Below are 19141 nucleotides of genomic sequence, written 5' to 3'. Positions count from 1 at the left end.
TCTTGAAGTGAACATTCATGAAAGAACAAAACAGGTTATGATTTTGAAATGAAACTGGCATGTGGCATTCTGGGTTCAACCATGTCTTAATACTCTTGCAAGGTAATAATGGTATGACAACTTCCTCTAACTCAACAATCTTCATTTGCACTTGAAACTAAAGGAAATCCTCAAAATTATGTTTGTGTCACCAGGATATTTGTAATACTTCCACTTTTTATTCCTATTGAGAAAATATTTCTACAAAAGGTCACTACGGTCATTGTTCACTTTGTATTTACTGAAAATGGTGCAACACCTGAAGAATAGTCAACCATGTTAATTTGAAGTTCACACAACTTGCTTGTGAACTGAAGATATTAGGCATTGTAAGTTACGTTTTTATTGAAAATGACAGTCATCACTCTAGATCTATAGCTCCCTCTCCTGGCAGAGAATAACTGGTATGTGTCAGGTTCAATAACATCTCTGAGCAATATTTCTTTTTAACATTTTATTCAGTCTGAATTGGACAACATTCTCTGTCATCACCCCTCCACAGCCCAAGCACAAACAAACAATCAACCCTTGCGAAAGACCAAAAACACGAAGGAATCAAAAACAATTGTCTAGTCTCCAGTCTCCAGAGGCTACCATGTTTTCAGTCTATCCCAGCACACATCCACCAAGCAATCAGGAAACTGAATACTTGGTACATGTGTGCGGGGTTAGAGTAAAAATGTTGCCTGTCTGAAAGCCCATGAGGACTGGGCTGGAAATCACTGCTGTAAGACATTAATCAAGACCCAATCTTCTTCAAACAAAAATGTTACAGCATTACAGCCGCAGTATGTACAACAAAGTTTACTCTAAACCAGGACCTTCAGCTAGACCTTTTCTATTCTCTCTCGTATCTGAGCCAAGTAATCCTGGGCTGAACAGCACCACCTGGCTCAGATCAATATGGAAACAGAATATAATAAAAATGGACTAGCTGGGTCACACAAATAGCAATATCCACAGCTGAACGCTACGCAACTGCAGCTGAGGACCGTAGTGGGGACATGGCGCCCAGATACTGCCGTATAAGCGTTTTTATGTCTTGACTGCTGTGTCTCTGGACCTGTAGATGACGCCTCTGCTCTTCAGTTCCCGCACCACTCCTAACACAAATGTGAAAAGATTGTGATTTACAGATTAAAATTAAGTGAAACATAGATGTCAATAAACTGACTTTGCCAACTTGTATCCTTAAGTACTATTCAATAGATGTAATGATCCATTTCCCCCCCCCCCCCCCCACATATGTATGTTTCTTACTTAAGTGCATGTATTTGCATGTTGTAGCTTTTATTTATTTCTCACTTAAGTGCTTGAAATGCATACTGTGTGAAGATAGCATTTCTCTGAAATTACCTGGAGGTAATCGTCCAGTTACCGTTACAGCATAAACACCTGGCTTGAAGTTTCCTAAGGAACAGCATGCAGTACATTTACAAATATAGCCCTTAGGATTACTTAGCAGTTGTTACACACACACACACACACACACACACACACACGAGAGATTCTGTTGTGACATGTCAGAGATGTTCTTACCTATTCTTTGCCATTTTGCCACCCAACTGTCCTCAGGACTCATCATTGCAATGACACTATAAGGAAAGTGCACGTACACATACTGACTACAACATGCTGAACTTTCACAGTGAAATGAAAAATGAAAGGACACTTCATACCCGTCAAAGGATGAACTGGTGCACTCGTAAACCATCTCCCTATTACCCTTCATTTGTAGGTATGCTTCACAATTGTCACAACCATCGTATTCGAACTGGTCAATGGTCTGCGAGGGAGAGAAGGCCACACTTTGGCGTAACTGTCTTGTATGCATTACTCGTGTACAGTAAATTTTCGTGGTATAAAACACTCATCCGAAACTCCTAATTTTTTTTAAATCTTAAAATTCACTAAATAATTCTGCACTGATTGATGCAGTTACACATGAAGTATCTTCCACAACTCTCGTAAGAAACTGTAAAGGTATATCGCTAGCTATGTTACCAAATGACAAAAGATTGGTAAGCTATTTTAGTTATCTTAGACAGGAAGTGAGACATGATGCATGTCGTGCAAAACCAGTCTCTTTTAACAGGAATCAGACATTCCCTAGCCCTTGATAGAAGGAAAAGAGACGCTAGTTAGCCATGCTGGCTAGTTCATGGTGTTTAGGCAACAGTAAGATAAATCTTAAGTATCATTACCTTGACAAGAGAACATAGCAGGCAAGCCCGCAAATGACGAAGGTCCTTTGGCACAGTCTCTAAGGACATTATAAGAACTTTGGCAAAATATAGCTATCCGAATATATTGTGTTCTATTTCAAATTAGATTTTGTTTTAGGAACGCTAGCTAGCGAAAAGAAGTCCGCTGTTTGTAGTACAGGCTGCTTTTCCGGCGGTTTTAAATGACGTAATAGATGCGCGCCAGCCGTTCACCTGCTGCTCTTTTTCTGGCGTTCCAGTGTGTCCTGAGGGATTGTGCGTTTGGGATAAATATTTAAGGATTATTCGGTTTCTGTGTTTCACGCTTTAATTTACTTTCATTTAAATTTCTCACCTTTTTTTTGGTAGAAAAGTAGCTTCATGATATAAAACAAGAAAACTGGATTCCGTAAATAGGAAATTAGCACTTGAAGGCCCTATCTGAGAGACGTTGGTTAAATTGTTCCTGCTTTTGTAGTTCACAATCATATATGCATATAAAAACAACTTTCCATCACAATAAACGTAAAAAGAAATGAGATAACTTAAGAGTAATAATTGGTGGCAATCCTTTCCTTTTTTAACCTTTGATTATATTTTACGTATAAAGTGTTGCCACCTAAAGAAAATAAAAAGATATTCAATGTTTTATTTTATTTAAGATGATTTATGCTTAACATTCGTTATCCTATTCGTGTTCTGATGCTGCTTATGTAAAGCTTATATATTAAAAGGCCACTAGAGGGCGACATGCACTGCAAAAGCCCATCAAATCCTCGCGCGGCTAAGTAGCTGAGAATTTAAATTATGTGAGAACGCGCATAACGGTGCGGGAACGTTAACAACGGTTCCGAGAAGTGATCAGTTCACTTCAAAAACAGGTAGCAAGTGTAACCACATATTACACAAAAAAGAACAAGTTTCCTGGATTGTGAGTTTTTAGCTACGAAAATAACTGGTTGCGCTTTCATTTTGATGAACGTGAAATGCCGTTTCTGGATAAGGCTGAACGTAGCTAGTTCGCTTAATTAATGCTAGCCAGCTAGTTCGCAGGCTAGCCAAGATAATTGGTTTGAGAATTCCGGATGAACAGCTACCGTTAGCAAGTTTCAGCTAAACTGCGCTTTTGTTTTTAATCCCACTTAGCCACGTTACAGAACAACATTTTCACTTGTCATGGAAATTGACGAGGCGCTTCTCACGCTCCCGATCAACCCTAACAACTTCCCCGCGAAGCTTTGGCGCTTAGTGAACGATCCTCTAAACCGTTCGATCCGGTGGGACTCCTACGGCGATGGCATCATCATCGATCAGCACATGTTTGAAGCAGACCTGTTAACCCCAACCAATAAACAGCTGGGAGAATCGCCAGATTTATTCAAAACCACAAATTTTACCAGCTTCATTCGGCAACTGAACTTGTATGGATTTAGAAAAATGATGCAGGTGGCGGCTAACATGGACAAGCAAAGCGACGACGATCCTGTCACGGATGGCGTTCAGCACCGTTTCCACAATCCGAACTTTAAACAAGGCCGCCCGGAACTCCTGGTCAACTTAAAAAGACTAACGAGCAGCAACAAGGCCAAACTCGAAGCTGGCCTAGAAGTGAACTGTCGGCCGCAGAACCGCTTTCGTCGCTTCCTGTTGAACTCTCCCGAAGAAAACTCGGCAGCTGACATCAAAGGTCAGTCGTGTAAAATAAATAAATAAATAAATAAATAAAACAAACACACCTGGACGTAGTTATTAGTGTAAGAGCCTTGTCTTTATTGCATTTATCTGCATCTCTAGGCTCAGTGGCCGTGGGACAAGCGCTTCGGGGATGCCCACGGGAGAGCGCCTCTCCTTACCAGTATCACTCAGACGCTTCTCAGCCACTGAAGGAGTATGACCCTACACCGTCCACTGCGTGGATAACGACCCCCGGCGAGGATTCTTCACCCACAGCCTTCTACACGGACAGAGGCATCCCTGTGTCCGTGATCCGACGGTTTCCGACCGACTCGTCGTACACGTTTCAGTCCAGCCCCGGCAATGGACTTCCGCAGCATGGTTCCCAAAACGTGTCAGCTGGCGGGCAGAAATTTACTCACACCTTCTTACCTCATTCACAATATCAAACGGGATTCTATGCGCCAGGTGAGATGTATACATTTTTTCTCTCTCCCTCTAATGAATGTGTAAGTATGAATGTAACTCAGTTTGTTTGGCTTTTTGCAGTGTGTCATGGCTGCACCCCTGCTTCTTTGGATTCAAACGTGGCACGTTCCCATCATCCAGCTGCATCTTACTACCATTATGGCTATTACCCTGTAAGAAATGGTTTTAGTTGATTTAACACCTACTGATAAGAACAACTGTGTGTCTTTGCATTGTTTCATGTAATCACTGCTTTAAGTTTGGCAGGTTTTTTTTGGTTTTTTTATCCAGAATATCTGCCTACATGTGATATGCATGGCAGTAGCAAGAAAATCAATAGAAAACATTTCAAATCAAGCAAAAATATTGAGAATGATTGATTTATAGTCATGTGTAACTTCACAATTTCCAATACTCATTCACCAGACCTACTCAGTTGGCTGCCTTCACCCCAGTGGCCCAAATCCAGACCTGCAAGCAGGTGACCGCATTGAACCAAAGAAGAGTGATGTGAACCTGGACACAGTGTTCAAGATTGTGGATGAGCTTCAGGGTTCACCCAAGGTCCACTTTGCCAAAGTCGCCACCCCGGAGAAGCACCTGAGCGGCCCGACGACAGAGAGCCGTCCTCCTGCGTCTTCCCTCTACAACCCTGCTGGCTCGGCCTTCAAGCCCGTGTCCAGCCTGGCTTCGAGCCCGCATGGCTTCCCACATCCCTCGAGTGCCAGGCCCAGTTCCATTGACCCCCAGTTCAGCCCCATACCCATGGAAGGCACCTTCATTGCTGTACAAGGGCAGGTGCCCTCGGGCATCGCCATCGCAGTGAGATCTAGAGGCTCGGAGCAAAGACCCGGTCAGGCGAAGGCAGTACCTGTGAAACCTTACGAGAAGGTTGGTAATAGTCTTGATCCCTGACCCACACTAAGGAGCTAAAGAGGGAACGGTTCATGCAGGAAGCGCAAGTACAGAACACACCTGTTAGAGTGAAACAGCGCAGGGCCGTTAATGAGGGGACCGTTTGGAATTGGTGTGCGCTGAGTGCTTTCTGAGTCTGAGCTGGTGTTGTCCTCTTACGCAGGCTGCAGCTGCTGCTCTGGCTGATCTCTGAGGAGCAAGCAAGCGGGGTGAGCCTCAGACGGGTCACCTGGGAAGATGACCTGAGTGGGAAATTGGCACCGTTGTCTGTGCATGCGTAAAAGATATCGCACCCGATTTCCAGTGAAGTAGTCACAAAGGGCACAGGTGTACATTTCTCGATATTTTTTGAGTAAAATATTTAATGTAATACACCTGAATACACAATACAGCTGTTGTAATACATTTTTCATAAGAATTCTGCTCTGCATAGTTCAAACAAAAGGGTAGATTTGATTTTAGTGACATTTAAAATGAGCATTGTATAAAGTAAGCATATGAGTATATATATTTGATTTTCAGCTCCATTATTTTTAGATATTGAGGGTCTTAAGACTTATTAGAATGTTATACCTGTGACTAAACTGATGTTTTGAGTTCAAAAAAACTCAGTAATGTTTTATTGCAGGCTGTTTGTGACTTTAACCTAATTTTAATGTAACTAATGTGTATTCATTAAACACTTTTTAAGAAGACTATCGAGGGAAGAAGCATCAGATTTTAATGACATGAACAGAGTTTTGATTTGAGATGGATATACATTTGAACCGATACCGTACAATTATAAAGTGATCCGCTGAGGCCTTTGAATGAGTTAATGAAACGATAGCTTTCATGTAGTTTCATGGGGTTCGCCCTAGAGTTAGGCCAGAACCCTTAAAAGTATTGCATCAACCTTTTAATATAAAGAAGTTGGGTAATAATATTAACAATAATAATATTATCCATACACACTACAGTGTATCACGAATGTTCAGATACTATCCGCTAGAGGGCGCCGTGTGCCGGTCCGTGTTGATTAGTATGGCGGAGCGTCTCTGCTCCACCCTCGGTGGCAGGCAGGCAGCAGGTAGACGCTCGATGCGCTCCCCAGGGAGGGAGATTCGGGCAGGCTTCTAGGACCTCTGCGCCAGCGCCGTGCGCTTTGCTGGCTCTTTAACTTCTTCAGAAGCCCTTAAGATGCCAGGCGGCCTTCTCCACACAGTTATACATTTGTTTTAACGGCGAACAACCTTTCTGCTGTTTGTTTACGAAGACACACACTTTTTCGTTGTGCGACTATCGGAAGGATTCCGGATCTTGGGATTGTGTACAGACTCCCGTTTGGAATACGGGAATTGCGTTCGGAGCGTGCTCGAGCAGCGAACAGGTTCCAGATGATGGTCAACAAGATCGCGAAGTACGGATTGGTCGGCTGCAGAAAGTGCACGTGATTGGGACTCGGGATTAACCTCCCTTTACAACTTCAAAGAGAACTAAATATCAACTCCAGCAATGCATCTGTTAATCTGTTAAAAGTGAACACGGTTTGTGCAGATCTGCAGTTGTACTTTCGCGCTGGTCGACCGCCTTGGAGGCGCAACACAGCTCATGAGGGAAGCGTGTGGCTGCGACTAACGTACTTCATCACGGCGCTGCGTTCAAAGGAAAGGGAGACTAACGTTGGCGATTTAGTTTGGTGTTGAGGGAACTCAACACCTTGAGCTTCACCTTCTGTGTTCGGCGGGATTATGTTGCCGTACTTGGATAAAATTCCGTTTGGAGAAATCTTCCTCGCCAACCTGTTGAAATCGCGATTTAAAAAAAAAACCCATTGGGATACGTGCACGTTTTTGGTGTCGGGAATGTAAAGCTACATCATGGATTTTTAATGTGGATGCGGATTCGTTATTTCAAGTTGAAACGTAGGAGGTCGTGATTAGGACGTGACAACATATAGAGCAGGAGGGAGAGAGAGATGAAACTTTTGCTGATTTAAATCTGCCACCTGAATGTCAGACACTGCCGTTCTGGAACTGACCAAGAAATGAAGCGGAACTTGGCTGATCAAAGTGGTCCATGTCGGTCGGCTCTTTTCAAGCCGAAGCAGCGTGGCTTTGCCGCCAGCGAGCGTAAATGTCTTTGAAGGCTTGAATCAATGCACACATTAAGAGTTGCCAGTAATCGCGTTTATAGTCTCTGCTTCACGTACTTTGTGTTTGGCCTCTCTTGTAAGTGATGCAGGCTAGCCAGCACTCATTTGCATTTGATTACTATTAAAGCTCGCGTCGACTGCTTATTGATATCACCTTCTAAACTACGTTTCACGTTTTGTAACCAGTTTTCTTTATAATGGTTACTGCTTTTATTAAGCTCTTCAGCGAGCTGCCCTTACGTACGGAGTCATTTTAGCCCTCTTCCACAATAGACTCGTCCCGAAAGTAGCAAGAGGAAATACACCACCGGCGTCTGGGGCTCGCCCGCAGCACCACCCGGAGGCTACTACCGAGTCGTCTGCCCGTGATTCCGACCGGCCGGCGTGGGGCGGGCGACTTGGCGCATTATGCGTGGCCGCGGCACGCCGCTGCAGCCGAGGCAATGACCCTCCGCGCCGCGCGGCACCTGGCCGGCCCCTGGCCGTGGCTGCTGCTGGCTGCCCTGCAGGCCCTGGGCCAGGCCGGCCTGGAGCTGGCCGCCGCCGTGGAGTCGGAGCGCTCGGCGCCCCGCGCCGTCATCAAGGTGACTCTGCTGAAGCAGGAGCCCACCGGCAAGCCCATCACCCTGGAGGGGGTGTTCGCCGGCAGCAGCGCCGGCTACGCCGAAGGGAAGCTCATGCAGGTAGGCGGGGAAATGGCTATCGGTGAATAACGATGGGATGCAACATGAGGCCAGACTCAAATTTGTCGGTTGCACTTTGATGGGGGTGGGTGTTTCTGCGGCGTGTGGCTTTGACAAGCCCGATTATGCGTTAGGTGTTTCCTTCCAAAATGATGGACTTTTAAACTGTTCACCTCTGGATTGTGGTATGTAAGAAATGGCTTCATGCTTACACAGTGTCAGTCTGACATGCTTTCACAGATCTCCTATAGAGACAGGGACATGCAGTAATGGCAGACACTCGCAGGCTTTGGCCTGTTGACATGTCACGCTGAAGCATCACTCAGAGCGCCTTTCTCTGTGTCTCTGATACCAGCCAGCTTGTCTGAACAAGATAACTCCCTAAAGCACGTTCACTGTTCCTCACATTGACACCGACAAATCCTCGTGAGCAGGTAAACGGGGTCCCTAACCCCACACCGCAGTTACCCCGCTGCCTCTCCACTTAAACGGGGCCAGAAGTGCCCGAGTCTTTCCGACAAAGGGTAGATGATGGCATCGTTTTTATTCCAGCGGAGATCTTTCCGTAGCCCGGCGGAAAGGCACGCGTGTTGCCGAGGCCCCGGGCAGGTGCTGTGGAGGTATAAGCTATTAGGCCTGTGTTTGAAGGCCAGGCTTTGCCAGATCTTCTTGTTTTTTGCAGCCGACACGCGGGGCCGAGTAGTGTCCGTCCATATCGAGCCCTGGGTTTAAGGCCATAACTTTATGAAGTGAACTGAAAGCTGTCCCCCACCCCCACCCCCACCCCTCAGGAAAGCAGCATGGTTCTATAGGCAGGTTAAACCTGACTGCAAAACCACATTAATATACTAGTAGAAATAAAAGGATTAACAGCTAGTGGTCATTGGAAGACCGTGTGTGCACGTGATCTTGGGCTATGCGTGCATGTGTGTACACAGACGGTGCATGGGAAAAATGACATTCTGTTCTCTTCACTTGCCAGATGCAGTATTTTGAGTAGCAAAACCGACTCTGTAGTGGGTTGTAATTGACAAGGAATTACACAACGTTTACATGTGACCAACCCAGTGCTTATGCATAGGTAAAAAAGATGTGTATGTATGTGTGTGTGTGTGAGAGAGAGAGAGAGAATAACCCACTCTTGAGTAAGGTGCTCTCTCACCACACAAAGAGTGTGTTGTATTATGCTCTTTGTTTCCGTGCCGACCTGTCGTGACAGGTCTACACTGCAGGGGCGCGCTGTGCGCTCCGGCTTTTCGCGGCTTCCCTTTGGGAGTGGTGGTGGGGACGAGACAGGATCTGCCACTGTTGCTCTTCTACGCGGCCTCTGCCTCCTGTCCCATCCACAGGTTGCGTGGCGTCCTGGTCTTCTCCGTCTCTGCCATGCGTCAGGCGCGGACACTCTAAGGTGTGCCGTCGAGGTAGAACCCCCCCCCCCCCCCTTCCTCCACTGGGCATTCATACCAAATACCATCGCCGGGTAGAGCAAGGCACGAAGCAGAGCTCTCTCTCTCTCTCTCTCTCTCTCTCTGTCCTCGTTCCCCTCCTTTTTCCCCTCTCTCTGCTTTTCTTGCTCACTTGTTCAGAGCTTTTCAGGCGTGTCTGCCTGGCTGTCCTCAGGCTACTCTGAATTCGACACGCTCATCCATGGCTGAGGATGACAGCCTGTTTTCATAACCACTAGTAATTACACATCTCGGTCCAGCTTTGATCTCCTTGAGCGCGATGTTTCTTCGGGCCACCGGCTGCCTCTCGGGGTCCCGGGTTCGACTACTCAGGCCGGCCAGCAGATCACTGAGAGGGATATTGATGGGGGGGGAGCAACATTTGGTATGATGGTGGAAACATTTAATTTGGGGAAGGGGGGCGAGTGTAGTGGCAACGGTGGCTCTTGAATGGGAGCGTGTATGGATTTGTAAACTTAGCTTGGGATATTTATCACAGGGAGGTTTTCTGCAATTGTTTGTACTGAAACATGCTGGGGTTCCATTGTGGGAATGATTCTTTCAATGGGACAGAAATGATGTGTCTCCACCAAAAGCCACTTCTTGCTCTTGTTTACTTATTTTGAAGCAGTCTATTTTACAGACTAAAATTTGTTTATTTTTTTAAGCCCCCCACCCCACCAAACTGCCTAATCCATACCCTAGTCCTTTAAGAAAGTTTGCCCAAGGCCTGGTGCGCACATTCCTGGTTCGAACAGCCATTGGCCGACGGTAACCGTAACGACCACAACAATCGTACAAAGGTGCGGCACCAACCCGTGTGGATGGTTTCAATGCAGAAGTTTGGCCTCTTCTAGCTCGGTGAGCACAAATGTTGCACCATCGCTAGAATATAACGCCTCTAAGCCCTGGGAGCCCTGCCTGGGACCACAGCGAGTCCTTCTGCACATTAAGCTAAGGTCATTTTCTAGATATCAGGAGGCCGGGGCCGTGGCGGGAGACGCGTCTGCCAAGCCATGACGCCCCACCCCTCCCCCGCGCTATCAGTGTCCCGGAACTCTTTGGTCCCGCGCCCATGCCTTTGAAAATGCAGATGCCTTGGCAGGCTGCACATCCGTGCTCTTGGCCAAGAGTGTCCGAGGGGTCAGGCGCTCAGGATGAGCGGCGGCCTGGCGAAAGCGGGGGCCGGTGCGCAGCATTCTGGTACGGCTTTGGATTTGAGGGGGAAGACAGCTGCTCCCTGAGCCTGAAGAAAGTAGCGGAGAGGGGGAGGGGGCAGTTGCCCACCGCACCTTTGAAGTTAATCCCATGATGGGCGCTCTGCCCAATTAAAAGAAGCTGAACCGTTTTAAAGGGCTCACTTTCTCGTCTGGTTTTCTTTTCAATTGTTTTGGGTTTTTTTTTCTTTGGCTCCTTTGCCATCTCCCTTTCTGCAAGGGGTCTTTGTGTGAAAGGGAGGTTACCTTTTGTAATGGCCTCACAAAGACGTCGGGTGTAATTTAGCCTTGGGTGATGAGTTGCTCATGAACAGTGAACTAGGGCCTATTCTTATCAACCAAAATGTGATGCTGACCTTTGATAAAAGTTGAGAGAACTGGTTTCAGCTCAGCTTGGCAGAAGCAGAAGAAGATTTGGGAATCGTTTTGGGAGAGCGGTGCACCACGGACCTCGACGGTCGCCCCTTTTAACGCGGCGGCAGGGTGTGTAGAGTTTGAGTTTGTTGTCTGGCTGTACTCCTCCGTCCCCTCTCGCGGGGTGGGGGGAGGGGTGTGTCAGGGAGCGGGTGGATGCGTTGGGACGCAGGCGAGATGAAAGCAACCGGAGCTGAAAAACGTGAGCCGGGATGATTAAAAACGAGGCCCTTGTTTACTTGACGCTTCCGATGGGCCTCCCCGCCCTTCGTTCAGATGAGCTTCCTGTCTGCGGCCGTCCCCCCCCTCCGGAAACTGATAACAGCATAACAGCCTCTGCGTTCCTGCCCACTGCTTAAGGCCTGTCGACAGCTGCGTTTTCTGCTCCTTCTGCTGGGCATAAGCGGTGATAATCTCACGGTCAGAAATCTTATTCCGCGTCTCATTCCGACTCTATAAGAGTCTAATTCCTGACTGACTGCTTTTCGCTGGAGGATCCACAGCTGTACATGGATCTAGCATTAGCTTTACTCCGCATTGCTCTGCAACATGAAGAGCGACTGTGAATTGGTATTCATGTCTGGTTTGCTTTTCTTCTGTCGCGTCTGCAAAGATTGCTCACGTAAGCCAGGCCATTTCCCTCCGTCCAATGGACACCCCCCCCCCCCCCCCCCCCCGCTGTTGCTGGCGGCTTATTGGTTGCCCAGCACTTGCTAGTGAAAGCAAGGCGACCCCTTTAGCACAGCATTTCCAAACATGCACCCAGGTCGGTGGTCTTCCAGCCGTCCCCAGCGAAGCTCCGCGAGAGGCTGTTGCTCGCGTCTTCTGTCCAGCCGCTCCCCGGGCTGTGCGGAGCGTGCCGGGGACCGCCGCCCCTCACCCACCCCAGCTTCCACGCCCCGTGCGCGCACCCCAGGCGCGCGGCATGGAAAATGGAAAGTGTGTGTAAGTGCATGTGTGCGCAAACATGTGGGATGGACGGGAAAGATGGCAAAACTTTCAAGGTAGCATGTCTGCCTCTTGTTTATATCATTAGAGAGCGAGAGAGAGAGATGGGGAGGGAGGAATTCCTGTTGTATTTGTGACTGTCACTAGCAATGTTGCACAACACTCCAAGTTTTAGGATAACAGCCTCCAAGAATGTTCCAGTCAACTGTGTCTCTCAGCAATATATACACGAGTGCATATGTACACGGCAAATGTGCTCCTGTACAGATGAACTCGCACGTGTACACACACACACACACACACACACACAAACCTACTCCACATTGTATACACTTTGTGACAAGTATCTACACAAACCAGTGGACCTATGGACATTGTCTTACTCACAAATAAAGTGAGCATCTTGCACATACTTGGACAGTCCAAAGGTCTCACACATGCACGCACGCACACACACGCTTGTTGAAGATCAGGTTCCTTCCTGTTGGGGCTGCACTCCCGAGTGTCCCCTGCTGTGCGTGTGCTATTTGAGAGTCTGCAGTGTCCTGCTGCTGTCCCTAATGCTTCAGTATGGGAAAAGCATTACTGCCGGCGCTCTCCTTGAACCAGACCAGAGCACAGCGCTTGTATTCGGGGCGAGCGTGCGTGCGTGCGAGTCTGTGTACGTTGTATGTGTACAACAGTAACATTCCATGTTTTCCCTTCTCCTCGTCCGGGTCGCGCGCTACGCTGACCCGCCGCTCACCACGCACACCGCCGGGGTGCATCACAACTGGGTAGGGCACGAAGAGGTGGTGCCCCGCCTGGTCTGGTTGCGACAACACAGAGCCGGGGGCCTCCCACAATCGTCGGTGTCTAGCCATTAGCACGTGGCTGGCGGCGCAGCCTGCAGACACTGATGGTTCACGTAGTGTCTTCATCACCATGTGCCATGAAGCTATCTTGTTTACGATCATAATTTCTATTTTGAGCTCTCCTAATAAATTCCTTATCTGTCCTGGTGTAGTTTCTGGTTTTCACATGCTGTTTATTTAGCACATGATTTAATGTCTGAGGGTTCACCTCCACCCCCTTGTAGGTGTCACGGCAAGTATTCATAGCTGCGTCTCAAACTTTCACGGGGCTCCAAACGCTCGTGTTGTGAGGGCTGAGATCGCAACAATGCTGCCTAATCGTTCCAGGGCGTTCGAGGGAATTCATGTTCTCGCCTGGGGCAAGGAAGCGCCAGGCAGATGCGTCTGAGCGCTCGGCTCCGCATCCCGAGACGCAACCCGATGTTTCACTCGGCGAGAAAACTGTATGAGCAACGTTCAAGACTTAACAGCCATACGAGTTGAACAGGAAGATGACTACTCGACCAAACACGCCCAATGTGACACCAAGGAGCCTGATTTTAATGATCTAATGATTCCTCTAAACTTCAAAGCTCCAGACCAAAGCAATGGGCTTGTGCTTGTGGGAATGGGCTTGTGGGAATAAATTAGTCATATTTGTCAAAGTTGAGTTTTCTAACATAAGCCTGTGCTGTCAATGTCTGTGTATATGGAGTATATTTTCAAACTGTACATGTTGCAGCGAGAACATGCTTGGCACATGATCTGTAAGTTACCAGACAGCGCTGCTCACAAGGGCGTTTGCCACTGCTGAACTTGTCGGTAGAGGATGGTAAGGTTTTTGTGCAGATGAAGGATACATTTGGTTGTCTTGGCAGCGTTGCTGGTGGAAGGGTATGTTTGGGCCGGCCACGCTCTGATCTCACTGTCCTGGGCATCTGAACATCGTGGACCGAACGCTTCCACCAAAGTGTCAGGAGGAAATCTTGTTAAAAAAAGGGGAAAATAATGATATTCTGATGATGAGCTTTTTTTTTTTTTTTATCCCTTAAGGACTCCAATGGGCTTTTTTGTAAGGTCTATTTCATTTTTTACGTATTGAAACGTGTTTGATGGTACTGTCTTGGTGGTGTGAGCAAACTACAACACTTTCCCTCGCGACCTTGGTGGTTGCTACAGCAGTTAAGCATTGACCTGACTTGAAACTGTGCTGAGATGTAACGCTCCTCTGGTTCAGCTTTCCTAATCCTGGTAGACTTGGGACCAGGTCCCTGGACTCTAGAAGACTGCCGCCAGCCTCCGCTAACTCACGTCTGAGACCCCGTTAGCTAGGTAGCCGCTGAACTAACCGCTAAAGACCTTCGTTCTGGACAAGTTTTATGGCATTATTCATCTTATTAATCGGTCGTTGTTGTCCTGGTAACTCTCCCCATGACTACGTTTTCAGTCAGGTCTTACAATTCCTCGTGTTTTGAGCTCCACAAAGACGACTGTGGTAAACGTCAGATTTCTAAGAGTAGAGCGTTTTTGCCTTGTGGAGGAGAGGACTGTCCATTGCTTTGGATTTGTCCATTTTGTGAATTCTTCCAAAAAATATTTTAGACTTTTAGCTTTTGTTTTTTTCTCTTTGTGTGTGTGTGTGTGTGTGTGTGTGTGTGTGTGTGTGTGTACACTGAAACAGCAATAGTTTGGTTTGATCAGTTGACCACCCATGAGCGAATGTTCCTTGGTTGTATTTGATTTGGGTGCGAGTCTTCTTGGTTCATCACTTTTTATTTTATTTTTTTTAAATGCACATTTTTTCTTTGCAGTATCGTGACACAAGGCCCACTTCTGTTTCTCACATAATCTGCCTTATTCTTATAGGGATATAATTTATTATCTGTCCGCTGTACGCCATCACATCAAGGCCATAGGGAGGACCTTGCTTTTCAGTCTAGTTTTCCACAGGCATGGCTTCCACACACACACGGGTGTCTCAGGGGCTCTAGATCTGGCTGTAAACATTGTTCCTCCTTTCTTTTGTTTTGGATATATGTGAGCAGCAGCTGAAATTCTGATGTAATGATGTACACTGGAGATGTCCGTGTAAGAGCCAGGTTTGCTCTGGTGTGTGCGTGTGTGAATCCACACGTGTTTTAAAAAGTTACGCTGTTCAAGGCTTTCATTTTTGTGTGTTGGGGTGAAAAGGTCTCTCGTTTGAGTTGTAGCATTAGTTTTCCTCTGCCAGAAACACAGTTCCCTACAATGTGTGCGAGGGCGTGCGCGAGGATGGTCTCCCTGTGATCATTACTAAACTCCATTACCCAAGATCAAAGTGGCTTAGATCTCGCAGTGTCCTTGACAACAAAAGCCATATTGTAAACCAAGATAGTGAGGCTGACAGAACATGCTTTATGTCGCTGCAATCACATGTCCAACGCACTCACACACACCAAGCATAGTTGACAGCGTGTGCGCTCTCTCTCTCTCGCCTTCACGAGAGCTGACTGCTACGTGCCGAAACCCTTCCTCCAACGCGTCGCCCTCTGCAGATCGGACACGTCGGGAGACGGCGGAAATGGGGGCTAAAAAAGAGCGGCGATGGTGGAAACGGATGCGGGCGGAAGAGTAGCAGCCACGGCAGGGCCGCCGTTTCTGTCCACACCGCCGGCTTTGCGTAGCGAGGAGGACGAGATGTTGTCAGCCTTCCACGCCGTCACCTCCGCTTGCGCTCGCGTCGTCCGGGCACCTCTGGAGAGGCTGCGAGGGCTGGATTTCGCGCAAGCGTCCGCGCAGTGCAAGCAAATGGGCGCGGACACCCCGCCCCCGACCCCCTGGGTGAAAGGGTCAGACAAGATCGCGTGCCGTTTTTCTTGATGGGTGGAGAGGACTGTGCTAGGCAGGGCCAGCCAGAGGGTAGAGTCGACTAATGAGCTCCACTGGACCGAGCGGACCATCTCTGTGTAACAGAAATATTTATGGTGTTACTCTGCAGTCAGGTTTAAAACCTTCACTTTTCTTCACTTCAACACATCAACCCTCCGGCGGTACGCCGTCTCTTTAATTACACATACACACGAACACATACAGGGGTGGTGCCAGGCATGACACTGCCTACATGCAAGTCACCAAACACTTTTTTCTTTCAGTCTTGAACGGTGGAAAGAACTCTCTCTCTCACACACACGCACGCGCACGCACGCAAAACCCAAACCGCTTTTTATTAAGCAGTGTCAAGGGAGGGTTTGACAGCTGTGTGTACCCAGGCAGAGTAGATGCAGGTGTTGTCCACTCGTTGTTATTACAGTGACTCGCTTGCCCTTATGGCTGGCTGTGTTTGTCCTGCACCACAGGAACAGAAACAGGGAGACAGAAGTCGTCTAAGACGTTTACCGTCTCTTCAGGTGTAGGGGGTGAGATGACGTGTCTGTCCAATCACATGCTCCCCCTTCCCTCCTCCCTCTGCCCTGCTTTCAACCCTCCTCCTACACTGCCTGCCTGGAACTCTCGAATCAGTCACCAGTGAGGGGGTGTGTGGCACAGAAGGCTTCTGACCTGCAAAATGTGTCATTAAAAACTGCACCCCTTGACTGACTCACACACATACACACACGTCCCCGAAGCTGAAGTGAACGGTTTGCTGTGGTGCAGGAACCTTTAAGCGCCGCTGTTCTCCTCGCTCTCTGGGTGGAGTGGGCTCAGGGAGACTTTAACCCCCAGGACAGCAGCCCGCCCCGGGCCCCGCCCAGCCGGGCCCTGCTGCCGCGGGCGCCGTGGCGACGCCTCACCCCGAGACGGCCCGCGGGCGCGGGCGAGAGCGCGGGCCTGCCGTTGGGAGCGCTGCGTCTGCACTCGCTGCCAGCCGCCATCGCTTACATAATCTCTGCTCTCTATTTACGTTACTGAAGTATGGCTTCGTCTTAGCCCCAGCTCCCTCCCTCCTTCTGCGTGGCTAACTGAGTGCGTCAGAAAGCTGATGCTTTCCACTCACTCTTTGTGCGAGTGTCCCCAGGCCGCACGGAGGATGAGGAGGGCTCCGTTCACCGCTGTACTTTGAAACCACACAAACACTGACCAAATGGAGCACAGGCCTTGACTTTGATAAGGAAGGCTATTTTAAGCAGTTTGTTCTCTGCCCCCACCATCCACACCCCCTCCCCAGCCCAGACCGCTCATGTAAGCCGGTGCCCTGCGCTGCCGAGTCTGCCAGCAGCTGCGTTCTTTCCTGTCGGAGGTTCGTTAGGTCAGCTTCCCTTCAGATAATGACACGTCTCCCCCGAGACCTTCAACTGTCTATTGCGCAGGGGCTTCTGGGGACTACGTTCCACTAGAAAGGGTGCACGTACACACTAACACCCTTTCTCTCTCTCTCTCTCTCTCTCTCACACACACACACACTGCATTATATAGTGTATATGGAAACTGAGAATTTTTGTTGTCTTGGCTTTGTACACTAGATTTGAAAAGTAGCCATGAGGTCCAAATCAATTTTATACATATAATATATACACATACAGTCCACACATACACTGGCAGTAATTCTGCACATGAATGGGCTTTTGGAAAACCTCAGGGTTCCTTCTTCCCTCTGTCTGGCCCTAACAAACCCACTGCTCTCTGAGCACTACTCTCCCCAGAGGCATGAGGGGCGCCGCGCCGGGGGAGGAGGCCGCGACCTTTCGGTCCGAGCGCTCGCAAACGTTCCTGACTCGCACCGCGCTGCGGCGGGTTCACGCGGGATGACGCATTCCTTCCATCGGACGCACGCTCGAAGTCGCACGTGTGTTTGGACATGCTTGGAATGTTTCCTCTGAGCAAGTTTATTAACATAGGTGTGTGGGGGGGGGGGGTTTGCACAGCCCTTAGAACAGTGGGGTCGTTCGTAACATCGTGGGTTAATACGCTCCTCACACAGCAGTCTTTCAGGCACCAAGGAGATTTTACCAATATGAGCCATCCATCCTCTTAACAATCATAACACTTTGAGCTTGTTCAGCTAGTAGCCCTGATTTTAAAGGGTGCACAAATAGGGCTTCCATCCTCACATTTGCTTAGTCGCGTGGGATAGGCTACTTCAAACTTAAATGGTATTTACCTTATAGGGTTGCATTCCCTGGTGTTGTACACCTTGTCTTGACCATCCTCCAGGAGCTCACCGGCGGTCATGGGTCATCCACAGGGCCCCTGTTTCCATTTCCATGTAGGTGCAAGGGGGGGGGTGTGTCCAATAAAGTGGGCGGTGACTTCAGGCACAAGGGGGTGTGGCTTGAGTCTCACTCCACGAGACCCGAGAGATGCGCTTTTGGTCCTCTTCTTTTGCTATACGGATCCAGTCCCATTCACAAGACTCCTTCATACTGTTGAGCGTGACTTGTTCCCATGTGTGAAAAGGGATGAAAGGAGGGAGGGATGGAGGGATGAAAGGAGGGAGGGATGGAGGGAGGGAGGGAGGGAGGGCACACAAAGCAAAAAGAGAAGGGGCTGCAGAGAAAGAAATGGTCTGATTGTGGGTGCAGCTAGCGACAGGAGGCATGAACTGTCAATGATGCAACCATAAAGGCGTGTGTGTGTGTGTGTGTGTGTGTGTGTGTGTGTGTGTGTGGTTCCCTGTTCCTGCTCTGCGCTTGTTCGCTCTGCATATTTACAGACTCTGTTAACTATTACCGAGAGATGTGTACTTTGGCAACAGCCCAAAACTGTTATACACAAGCGGCCTGGTATCAAAAGACAACTTGCACTTCTGGCTGGAGTCCCTCCAAAAACGTTTACTGCTGCGCCTCCACTACAGTACATCTCTCTCTCTCTCTCTCTCTTTCCCTTCTTTCTCTTACTCCCCCTCTCTCTCCATAGCTCTCTTTTCTTTATCTTTCTCTCTCTCTCTCTTTATCCTCACTTCATAGACCCATTTTGTTACTCAGTTGTTGATACAATATATTTTCTCTTTCTCTCCTACATTCTGGTTCTCTTTATACTCTCTTTTGGGAGCATGCATGTATGCGCGCGCCCACACACACACACACTGTGTGCACTACCTCCGCACGCACAAAGCTGGTCACCTGCCCACGCCTCTCCCCTGCTCAGAGAGGCGGTGTGTCCAAAGCTGCCGTCTCATCCGCCTGTCGATTGTGATATTCCCGCTGCCGCTCAGCACAGCGAGGGGGGAAAAACAACAACAAAAAAGCAGT

At 48.5% G+C, this 19141-nt stretch overlaps 3 protein-coding genes across 5 annotated transcripts in view; 2 read left to right on the top strand and 1 right to left on the bottom strand.

The window, feature by feature from the left end:
• Positions 1–478: 478 nt before the first annotated feature.
• supt4h1 (SPT4 homolog, DSIF elongation factor subunit) lies at positions 479–2456 on the bottom strand. Its single transcript, XM_027010290.3, has 5 exons — positions 2244–2456; positions 1719–1825; positions 1579–1634; positions 1396–1449; positions 479–1142 (listed from the first exon to the last, which is right to left on the bottom strand). Exons 1-5 carry the CDS (start codon positions 2310–2312, stop codon positions 1075–1077), a joined length of 354 nt encoding a protein of 117 aa, XP_026866091.1. The 5' UTR covers positions 2313–2456; the 3' UTR covers positions 479–1074.
• Positions 2457–2993: 537 nt separating this feature from the next.
• Positions 2994–5493, top strand: hsf5 (heat shock transcription factor family member 5). Its single transcript, XM_081719091.1, has 6 exons — positions 2994–3031; positions 3401–3930; positions 3990–4385; positions 4467–4558; positions 4773–5276; positions 5464–5493. The coding sequence occupies exons 1-6, from the start codon at positions 2994–2996 to the stop codon at positions 5491–5493; spliced, it is 1590 nt and encodes a 529-aa protein (XP_081575217.1).
• Positions 5494–5706: 213 nt separating this feature from the next.
• rnf43 (ring finger protein 43) overlaps positions 5707–19141 on the top strand; it is a 68542-nt gene continuing 55107 nt past the window's right edge. For 2 of the 3 annotated variants that reach the window (XM_081719291.1, XM_035527277.2), the window contains exon 1: positions 5708–8117. In XM_081719291.1, coding sequence (XP_081575417.1) covers positions 7878–8117 — 240 coding nt within the window. In that variant the 5' untranslated portion in view covers positions 5708–7877. Of the gene's footprint in view, positions 8118–19141 lie in introns of all 3 variants that reach the window. The other variant, XM_081719290.1, reaches the window with a different exon arrangement.

The sequence above is a fragment of the Electrophorus electricus genome, chromosome 8, assembly GCF_041902795.1.
Source record: "Electrophorus electricus isolate QZ-2024a chromosome 8, ASM4190279v1, whole genome shotgun sequence".
NCBI lineage: Eukaryota > Metazoa > Chordata > Actinopteri > Gymnotiformes > Gymnotidae > Electrophorus > Electrophorus electricus.
This window is presented reverse-complemented; position numbering and strand designations above follow the sequence as displayed.